The 12,368-nt window shown below is 28.6% G+C and overlaps 1 protein-coding gene across 1 annotated transcript in view; it reads left to right on the top strand.

The window, feature by feature from the left end:
* Positions 1–12,368, top strand: part of LOC148301521 (tachykinin-like peptides receptor 86C) — a 123,354-nt gene that overhangs the window by 50,055 nt on the left and 60,931 nt on the right. Inside the window, exon 4 of the mRNA XM_088273138.1 lies at positions 2,692–2,826. Coding sequence (XP_088129264.1) covers positions 2,692–2,826 — 135 coding nt within the window. The remainder of the gene's footprint in view (positions 1–2,691; positions 2,827–12,368) is intronic.

Here is a 12,368-nt window from a genome sequence, read left to right as displayed (position 1 = left end):
CATATTAAGAGTCCACCATTTTTGTTAACAGTTTCTTTAAAAACAAATATAAAATAAACAGAATCATTCATAAAACCTTCATATCTTCCTGGAATTATATCAAAATTAAATTTAAAAAAACCTAAAAATAGTCTTTAACTGCAAAAAGTAAGCAATTTTTAAACATTGAATTAACTTATATACCCTACATAATTAAGATCTACATATGTAATTAAATCAACTTATTAATTTCCAGGCGTAGATAAATAAAAATTAATTTAAAAATATATAAAAATTCGGGAATATAAACAAATCTTTTAAGGGTTTTATATTCAAATTCTTCGAACCCTCTGATGGCTCTTATAAGTCTGAGAAACGTTGAGGGTAGGATTTGGTATTTATTTTAAAATACAGAATACAGGAGATGGTTGGTTTTTAAAAAAATAATAAATAATTTATACAGAGGATTCTTGGATTAACAAACCTCAATTTTTTTATTGATTGATTTGGCGTTTAATTTGTAGAACTCCATTTTAATTAACATATTAAATGTTAAAATAATACACTGATTTTGTATGGACTATTGAATTGTATTGTACTCTAAATCAGTGTTTGATTTTAACAATTAAAATATAAGTAAACTTATTTTATTTTATGTTTTTTTCATGGAAAACCCTTGAACTAGCCATAACATTTAATGAATGAATAAACCTCTATCTACATAACGAATAGGCCATGTACAAAAAACGTCGATGCAACTAATGGTATCATATACGAACAAATGGATCTTCATATGAATCGTTAACTCTTTTTCCTCTCTTTGTCAGTCGTATTTAGTCGATGCATCATATTTATTGACCCGACAATGAAAGATGCCCACGAAGTTCAAAATATTTTTAAAAGCTTTTTTTTTGAAAAGGGTGGTTCGAATGACTTTGTTGAGAAATCCATCACCTTACTAGATTGTGCTTTGGATTTGATAATCAAAACCTCAAGTATACAGTAAATATTATTGACATTTTTAAGTATCGATAAAAATTAAAATCACTAGATTTACTGATTTGTTTTCAAAATCTATTAGGATTCCTTATATCGAGGTTCCACTGTACACTCTTCTGGTGAATGTTTGTTGACTGATTCAAGTAAACATTATTTACTTCATTTATGAATTAATTTTTAAATCAAACACTGATTTTTTGAGTCTATCATGTTGTATTTTATGAAAAACACGTAAAAATAAATATTGTGGCAATTTATTCGCTTGTTATGGCATTTTCAAACGAAACATTCATTGTAACCGTCAAATGCATTCATTTGTTTAACTCATAGTAAAGCAATTATATAGACTTATATGGAAAAAACTCTTTTAACATAAAAAAGAAAAATAAATTACATTCTTGTGTTAGTTTCAGTACAGTACGAATAATCTATAGAAACGCAAATTATGAAATTCAAACAGTTTGTTTCATGAGCTACTCAAAAAAATTTACTTATTCATGAACTCCCCTTATTTTCCCATTGAAGATGTATAATAAATATTTAAAAAGACAGCCACATAATAAAAAAAAATATTACTTTTTGACATTCTTATGCCGTAACTTTTTTATTGGTAGTTGTAAAAATAGATCATAACTTGGAACATAATAACTTACGAGGGCTTTCTGTGACCTCAGATCATCAAATACAATATTACACGGACTGATAAAAACAAACGTGGTTGAAATATGCAGAATCTGCAAACATTTTTCGCATGTTCTGCTACATTTGGCTTCTAAAACCGGGCATAATGTTTGATAGCGGCTATTTGAATACATTTGTATTCTACCATTATTTGAGTATTTATTTATGTATCTTTATTCTAAACCTTGATGAAGAGTGCAAGCAACTAAGGTTCACAAGTTATATAGGTACACTATTTAATAAACAATGAAAAAAAAAAAGATTATTTATAGATTTATATTATCCACTGACACTTCGTGATGGAATTGGATTTTAATATATTATTAGATTAAAACTAATATTTTTAGCTTTTCCACTTTATTTTTATTTGACCAGCGACCGGGTTTTGTCATTACCGACATCATCAGACTGGTCCGATGATGATGATGATGATGATGACCAGTCTGATGATGTCGGTAAAGACGAAACCCGGACGCTGGTCAAATAAAAATAATGTGGAAAAGCTAAAAATATTGGTTTTAATCTAATAATATCGCTCACTCCTTTCAAGAACGTCATAAATCAAAAAACTTGATTTTTCAGGAGAACGATTTTGAACTTTAAAAATATAATGCAATGTTTTAAAAATAAATATCAAGCCACTAATTAAGCTTTTTACTGTGCAACAGATCTTTTGAGATGAAACCTAAAGGTTTTTTCTCCATTTGAAAAATATTTATTTTATTTAAAAAAAAATAATTAAGCAATACATTTTCTTCAAAATGCAAAAACAACACTTTCTGCCCTGTAGCGGGTAAATATTATGTTTAAAATATGCCGCTTTTGCTGGGATATAGTACATTTTCTGGGTATTCCGAAAACATGCACAACTGAAAATTTACGAATTTTGATTTATGACGTTCTTGAAAGGTGTGAGCGATATATTAAAAGATTATTATGTTTAATTTAATTGAATCTCTGCATAACTCCGTTTAACTCTCGATTACCTATTTCGGACACAGTGTTATTTTAACTCTCATATTTTACTTTCAGATACCAAGCAATCGTCTGGCCAATGAAACCGAGGATGTCTAAGACCTGTTCTCTGGTTATGATTGGAGTGATCTGGCTTACTGGAATGGCCCTAGCTATCCCTTGTCTTCTATACTCTTCGACCGTCACATACAAGTAAACACATTTTGATAATTATTTTAAATTTGATTTTGGAACAGGTAGATGATTTCATATATTTGGGTAGTATGTTTTCTAGGGATGGAAAGATTGATAAAGACATAGAAAGGAGAGTGAATGCTGGGAACAGAGTGAATGGTGCACTAAAATCAGTTTTAGCAAATAAAAATCTATCAGCGGAAGCTAAACTGGCAGCACACAATGGAGTTCTGGTTCCAACCCTTATGTATGGAAGCGAAGCATGGAGTTGGCAAAAGAAGGATGAAAGCAGACTGAATGCAGTCGAAATGCGATCCCTCAGACGAATGTGTGGCAAAACGATGTTTGATAGATGTTCGAATGATGAAATAAGGAAAAAATGTAAGGCTGAGATAAGCATTATCGATAAAATTAAGAAAAGTGTGTTGAGATGGTTTGGACATGTGGAGCGTATGAGCGAAGAAAGAACGGTTAAACAAATTTATGGAGCGAATGTAGTTGGAAAAAGAAGCAGAGGACGACCGAGGAAAACTTGGCACAATCAGGTATGTCAAATACTTGAAAGCGGCCGGGTCAGGAGTCGTAATAATCGTCGGGTATGTATGAGGAGATGCATGAATGTAGAAGAGGCAAAGAATGTTTGCAAAGACAGAGTGGTGTGGCGTTCGATTCTCTCTGCCTACCCCTGCGGGGAAGCGGCGTGATGGTTAGTTAGTTAGTTAGTTAGTTTTAAATTTATCCCCAACAAATTAATTCGGAACTCAATAGTGTGATCCTCAAAGGATACTATTTAGTGATTTTTTAATGTTTGATTAGAATCTGATTATTTACATAATTACAATTTCTGTCTTTCCCATTTAAATTTACATGAATTTTCCATGAAAAAAATTTTTTAACTTAAGCAGCCCATTATCAGAAAAACAATTTAAAATATGAAAAAAATGAGCTTACCCCAACTACTCAAAAGAATGTATTTTTTAATCTACTATGTACGTTGTATTTCATTGCTGTATAACATATAAAATTAAAATTTGTGAAAATTTCTAAACTTGGCTTATTTTGGCATTTTCAAAAGAATGAGTCAATTTCAAACAAAATTTACATTTATGTATTTTTTACCAATAAAAAACAATTTTTGTAAAAAGTTTTAAATCAAACACAGCTTTTTTGAGTCTACCAAATTGTATTATATTAACAAAAAACATAAAAAAAATTATTTTTTGACAATTGCTTCGCCTAGTTTTGGCATTTTCAAACGAATGACAATTTTGACATTCATTTGAAAAAGCCATAACTAGGTGAAACAATTGTCACAATATTATTTTTGAATGTTTTATTAACAAAAATACATAAAAATTAATTTTGTAGCAATTATTTCGCCTAGTTATAGTATTTTCAAACGAATGACAATTTTGACATTCATTTGAAAATGCCATATCTAGGTGAAACAATTGTCACAATATTATTTTTGTATGTTTTATTAACAAAAACACATAAAAATTAATTTTGTAGCAATTATTTCGCCTAGTTATGGCATTTTCAAACGAATGGCAATTTTGACATTCATTTGAAAATGCCATAACTAGGTGAAACAATTGTCACAATATTATTTTTGTACGTGTTTTTGTTATTACAATACAACTTAGTAGACTCAAAAAATCTACGTTTGATTTAAAAATTAATACATAAATTAAATTACTATAAATACCTCTAAAGAACATTAGAACAACGGGCTTAGTATACGAAAATAACGGTTATTTTAGAACACTGATAACCTTTTTCTCTGTAAGTATCTTAAGTGTATTAAGAATAAAGATAATATCAAATTACAGCTTAAATCGTATAAGGTACAGTATTACAATGAAAATCATTTTTATTGACGATGAAGTAAATACGTTGTGCTAGCATGAATTCTCCAAAAACTAAATGAAAGATGATAGTTTATAAAATAAGAGGACAACCCTTGTAAATCATTTATTTCGAATGGCAAATAAGTGAAATAAATTCAATCACTATCTTAAGATATTTTCGTCTCTGAAAGCACAGGCCATTAAATAATTGGTTCGCTTCCTTAATAAAGGCCGGTTTACGTTGGTTGATTTAACAACAAAAGAACATACTCTATAGTATTCGAGACAACTTATTTTCTTTGAATAGAAACTTTATGAGTTTATGACAGAAAATGAAGACGAAAAATAATAAGGAGTGTCAAATATAAGGAATGTATTAGAGGTGGAACACGTTAAACTTATTTTTGAGACAAAATTGGGTCAAATTGTTGATTCTTTGTTTGTCTTTTTCAAGTTCAAGTTCTACAATAGATGTCGCCACTCGACCATGTTTGATTCTCATATGTTTAAATATAAATATGTATGTATATATATACATATATATATATATATATATATATATATATATATATATATATATATATATATATATATATATATATATATATATATATATATATATATATATATATATATATATATATATATATATATATATATATATATATATATATATATATATATATATATATATATATATATATATATATATATATATATATATATATATATATATATATATATATATATATATATATATATATATATATATATATATATATATATATATATATATATATATATATATATATATATATATATATATATATATATATATGTATATATATATATATATATTTATATAAATATATAATATTGCGAATGTGAGAGGGAAAACAGAGCGTGGACGACCGAAAAAGACTTGGCACGATCAGATCAATCAGAACCTAAAATCTGGCGGTGTCAAAAGTCTGCGTAATCGGAGGGCATGTATGACTAGATGTATGGATGTGAAGGAGGCTAGGAGTGTATGTCAGGACAGAAGAGTGTGGCGTTCCATCCTCTCTGCCTACCCCTGCGGGGTAACGGCGTGATGGTAGTAGTAGTAGTAGTAGTATAATATTATATAGTTTATCTTTGGACACAAATATGAACTGAAAACTTAAAAAATATTCTTAATACAAAAAGACAGAAAAAAAAATCGCAATGCGACGTCTGTACATTACTGAAAAATCCTTCTTATATCGATTAAAAGAATGCGAAAAAAAGAAGAGAAGAGATGTTTTATCTACTCTACAAGGGTACTTTATATAAGTACTCTCAGTTTTCGCCTACCTCTGAATTTTACCGAAATCCGCCAATGTAAACACCGCTTAAGTCTTAGAACTTTACCTTATATTTTTTCTTCACAAGCCTTAAATCTTATTAGATGTTCGGGACTCCGTGAAATTACTACTTTTTTTGTTCGACTGACCATCCTTCCATCTTTTACAATTCTCTTTATTTATAGCCTTGGGGTTGTTTACATTTATTGCTGCGTTCAATACGTAAGCAACGCTATTAGTCGGACTAAAAATATGGTTAGCTTTTATTATTTCAATAGTTCAATTTATAAAGCGAACACGCAAACCCAACACCCTAGATCTGTATCCTATAAATAGAAAATAGTCATAGTAATCAACCGTATTTCTACCTTAATTCATCAGTTTTATATGAATCTAATATCGAATATTAAAACTCGATTTCAATGTAAATATTGGAGCAGTAAAAACCCTTTTTCATTGAATGAATAAGTCCGTCACGAACTAAAAGGTTTTAAGGAAGCCTCATTAACCCTGGACTAGTCGATCATTAAAATGTCATGTTAGGGTTTGCGCAGCTTACGTGTTTAGTCTTATTGAACTTAATAAATTTCATTTATTTATTCGGCAGTCACTTTGTGGTAAAATCTATCCATTTTTAATTAATGTTTTACTTAGTATATACCACTATTTCTTAAAACCGACTTCGACACGTGTTTCGATGCATTCTGCATCATCGCGGTGTTTGAAAATGATGCGGAATGCATCGAAACACGTGCCACAGTAGATTTTAAAAAAATAGTGGCATATACTAAGTAAAACATTAATTAATAATGAACTTAAAAAAAATGAAACGAATTACTTCTATTGAAAAGTTTGTTTTTTATCAAACAAAATTAATGAAAGTCTTCCTTAATTAAATACTCAAATATATCAGTCAATGTTCTTTTAAGGCACAGATACTATAAGATATTCTTCGTTATTTTTGATGAGATGTCAAAAAATAATTTATACTAACATCACTAAAAAAAAAAAGAAAAAAAAATCACCCTGATAAAATTAGTTTTTAATCATGTATTTGTAATATATTTTGCCATTTTTATGGGGTCACTTCTTTCCAATCATCTGCAAACTAAATAATAGTTAGCTGGAGCACATCAGATGATACGAGTGACGATATTTCGCATAAATAAAATAAGTGAACCCTGAAGTAAAAGTTGTTCAAGCACAAGTAGTTTCGATCATTTTGTCATTACTCTAAACCTTATCCGTCTAATAAAGTAAAACTGTTAGCGATTTGGAAATACGTTAGCCTGTTACTGAACTGTTTGTCTCTTAAAATCACGATTCTGGATATTGACACAGGCCCAAATAACGATATTGAAAGAGGAAATTGGCAAAAAAGGTCTATATTAAGAAAATGAAATTCTTTCCAAGTATGTCAACGTATTTCTAGAGAGATATCCTCCACCCTGTATGACTACCAAAGACTACCAAATTCTTGTACATCTATGTTGATATGTCAAAATAATAATATCAAGTACATACCTATATTTATAAAATTAAACTGCCTTATTTTTTATCACCTTTTATTGGTACTTTTTCTTCCAACCGATTTCAACAAGAACCTTGTCATCATCGGGGTTAAACATGCACTAATTCTCAAACATTGAAATATTCATAGTTAGGTGAGTGGACGCGTTACAGCACCTTAAATCTAGCGAGAAAAAAGTACTTTTAAAAAATGGTTAAAAACAAAGTTGTTTTGTTTTAAAAAGTTTATAAAATGTGCCACAAAGTATTTGTGAAAAACATTTAGGAAATAAATATTTCATACTCTTTTTGTGAAACTCATTCTCTGAATTGTTTACTCTGTTAAATGAATGAGACGTTTTTAGTTTATTTAGTTTTAAAATGTAGAAATAAATAATCAAATATTAATATTTTTTTCTTTCCTTATTGCAAAAGAAATAAATGATTTTATTTTTTGTTTCTCCATACATTGCGTCCTCTTAATTTTCCTTCCCTTCTTTCTTATCTGAAATCTATCTTTCGAGAGTTGCTTTATATAAATGACTTCTCAGTGAAGTAAAACATCAACATCCTTTTTCTTATTAGATCCTCAGCCTATATATATCCTTAGTTAGGGTGGTAAGATTCATTTATTCAGTAAATTGGCAAAGTGGATGTGTTCTTAAAAGATCTACTCACTAAAACCTGATCAATTGAATCAAGGGTTTAGTGAATCGAACAAAGAAATAGAATAATTGATTACTCATCCATTAACATTCTCACTTACTGATAAATTGTGGACCAAGAAACGAAATAATTACAAAAACTTCTTCCTACTCTTATTCGCGTTTAATTTAAATTTATGTTAAAATGAATTAATGACTTATTATAGTCCAGAAGAATATTAAATAAAAACACTTTTATTTATTTTGACCCCACTGGGAATCGAATCCGAGGAGTCCATCGCGGTAGCCAAACGCGTTATACACTGCATGATAAAGGCGGTAAAAGGGTCGCAATATTTGTATTATCCTGTAGACCTTTTTTGCAGCTTCTCGGCCTAAAATTTATCCGTAAATCAATAAATCCGCAAATCAGTCAACCCGTGAAAGGGTTAGCGTTAGTGAAGGAAATCCACTAAAAATTGGAATTTGGTCACTAAATCAAAATAAATGAACGGGTCATTAAGAACGGATCGTTAACGAACGACCCGATCCAATCACGAGTCCAACAAGGATTTCCAATCCTGTTATCTGTTACTCTTGAACGAAATACTGTTTGCTCATGAATATCCATTCATTTAATTTTAATAATAGTGCTATAAAATTTGGTAGATTCATTGGAAAAGTTCCGTTTTCGGGTTAATTCAAAACGTGTTTCGCAATAAAAGTAGGTCTCTAGTGGGCAGTAGAAGGTTTGCACGCACAATAAGCACAAACATATGAGCGATAAATATTGTCTGATCTTTCGATTGTCCCATAATAGTTATTCTGAATTCGTTTTTGTAACGTAAAAACATAAATATCAAGCGTTCAATTATGAAGCAAAAAAATGAGAATGGCCTTTCACCACACAATGGGCGAAATTTACGTAGAAGTATATTATGTTTTATACGTAAAGGTCGAATGACCATAAACTGTATGAATTATGAAATAAAATAAAAAATATATCGAATTACTTCAAAATATATACAGTTTATTAACAAACCTTAAGAATAAAATTTTTTCTTTTTATATATGTATTTGACATGATTTTTTTTGAAATTGTATGTTACTTGGTCAATACCACTTAATATAATATAATACCACACTCTTTAATACTTACCTGTAATATTAAACTCACCTGAGATCCTCTTTTATTCTATTTTGCGATGTATATAGTAATTGGTAACAACAGGAAAAAAAATTGTTTGTTACTTTTTAGGGCAAATATATCTAAATCATTATTGAAAATAAATAAAAAGAATGCTCTGATATTTCTTAATATAAAAGCATTATTCATACATTATTTCATATTTAATCATAACAACTTGATATGATTTTTAATTCTTAGTTTATTTAAAAAAAAATTACTTCTACCGACCCTTATCGCACCCAAGAGTGCATAGGTCACTACATTAAATTGATGCTATGTTAATTTGATTATTTATTATATGAAGACAGAGTGATTAGACTCGCGTATTAGGTACTAGTCCAGAGAAATGTTAAATATATATTATGGTAAAAAAAAAAATTACCCTCCCGGGAATCAAACCTGAGACCTCCAGCATGGTAGCTAAATATGCTGAATGTGGTAACGAGTACGCTTTAAAGGCAGACATATAAGTAAGCTAGGGGTTATGATATATTTAAAATAATACTTCAAAAATACCTACAAAACAGGTTTAATAAAAAATGATTCACGTATACTACGAGCAACGATTTAGTAAAGTTTATAAGCGAAAAACAACACTGAGGCGGCATCAATAATATTGTTTTGTTTATATTTTCACAATTGACCCTTTTTCTATACGGTCCGTGAAAAAGGTCGTTGACCAAATTACATATTAACACAATATTAATTTCCCAACATATGAATGGAAATTTAATTAAAATAAACCATAGAGTTTCTTAGATCTTTCTTGATTGCGACAAGTAATATAAATTAATACGCTCGAGAAAACAGATTTAATGACTATGATATCCAGAATGAAGATTGAAAGCACAACCCTCCTCTTAAATTGTGTGCGTACTAATTCATCTAATTAATATAACCATGAGGAATTCATATAATTAAAATAATAAACGGTTCGTTTAAATATGTAGACAGAATAAATGATTTAAGTAAAATAATATCTTTCATTCGTAGTCAAAAGGCGCTAACTATACTTTTAACCAAAATCTTATCATAACTTTATGATATCATATAAAATTAGTTTATTCTTGTTTGATATAGCATAATATATGTATATTTATATATATTACTGATATTTCAACATAGATAAACAAATATTTTATTTATTGTTTCGGCATTAACTTTGTGGTAAGACATGTTACAATGATTAAAGAAAACACTTGTTTTTTACCACTTGAGTTTTATTAAAGACTACATGTTTCAAACTTCCATCATTCAGGTCTGTATAGTAAAAAACAAGTTTGTAAAAAACAAGTGTTTTCTTTCATCATTGTGAGATAAACAAATGAATTATTACAACACCGTACCATTTCGTTTATATTTTCGTTTATAATTTGCTTATTAATTAAAATTAAATGAAATATTTTCGTTTATAATTTGCTTATTAATTAAAATTAATAACTCCATGATATTATTTTTTGAAAATTATAATATTTGGTTACTAAAAATATCTTGATATCTCAACTTAGATGAAAAAATAAATAGAAATCATGGCTTTTACAGAGCTTACGACCTAAAATAGGTTGGATTTGGGTTGTGGTCCCGTGGCTAATGTCATGGACTCGGAGTCTTGATTTTTGGGTTCGAATCCACTCCAGCATAATTTAAAACGTATTTATAAGTTTTAGGAAGTTCTATATATATGAACCAATTTCGAACTTCTTTTATTAAAATATATGAATCAATTTCGAACAATTCGAAATTGATTCATATATTTTAATAAAAATTGAACACTTGAATAATCCACTTAATTGAGTTTTATTTTTATTTACGACTAGTTTCGAAAACGACAATTGTTTTCATCTTCTGGTACAAATAAGTCAGGAATAATTTAGTAAATTTAGAAATACATAAAAATTTTAATTCAGATAAAACAATAATTAATAATATACTGTTTCAAAATACGTCACCATCATTATCAATGTTTCCCTTTACAAAAAATGTTGTTCCTTAACCCCCCTACCTATATTTATTAACCTATATATACACCTAAATATGTTTTTATTCGTTAGTTTTAATTTGTACCAGAATATGAATACAATTGTCGTTTTCGAAACTAGTCGTAAATAAAAATAAAACTCAATTAAGTGGATTATTCAAGTGTTTAATTTTTATTAAAATAATCATGTCATTCCACAAAATTAATGCCGAATCAATAAATAATATGATTCATATATTGTATATAGCACTTCTAAAAATTTGAGAAGTCTGTTTGTCAATAATGGGTAGAATTGGTGAATGTTACACGTGTATAAAATGATCACTCAAACCAGCCTATGATGGTCGTCAGCCCCGTAAATGCCCAGACTTCCATATTTTTCTTCGTCTTTGATGAGATGTCAAAAAACAATATGAAAAATAACTCCCATAATTTTAGATAATCCAGATTTGAAAACAAGTATTTCGACACACTAAAAATGTTGTAAATAAACTATTTGCTTAGTAAAGATAGTACATCAACCATGCTATTACATGGAGATCGCTGTAATGAATATGTAAAACCAATTGTTATGCAAATTGATATGGGTTATGTTCAACATGCAGCAAAACTAAAGACTTAGATAAATGGCAAAGTTTGCTATAATGGTGCTAAGTTACCGTGAATTTACATACATATTACACGTGCGTATTATAATTGTAATAATACCATGTCTGTTTTCGCTTATCCGCTTTACATACTTTCTACCATATCATATTATATTTAGATGGGCCAAAAGAATCTTCCTTCATCTTCTTTTATTTTATAAAAACATTCATGAATCTCAATCAACAGTAAATGTCTGAGAACACTTTTGAGTTTATAAATATAAACTATATTAACTAGTTTCTAGGATATCTGTTGTTTTAGAGACTAGTTATATAGGGTGACAAAGAAAAATGATAACTTTTTAACAATGTTATAAAATCAAAAGGAAAAGAAGAATAAATATTTTATTTATATTTTTTTATAAAATAAAACAACTTTGTTTTAACTTATTTTTATTGGTACACTTTTTCCAACCGG

Source organism: Brachycentrus maculatus, unplaced genomic scaffold (assembly GCF_059751285.1).
Source record: "Brachycentrus maculatus isolate JH-2025_06_01 unplaced genomic scaffold, ASM5975128v1 h1tg000553l, whole genome shotgun sequence".
Classification (NCBI taxonomy): Eukaryota; Metazoa; Arthropoda; class Insecta; order Trichoptera; family Brachycentridae; genus Brachycentrus; species Brachycentrus maculatus.
This window is presented reverse-complemented; position numbering and strand designations above follow the sequence as displayed.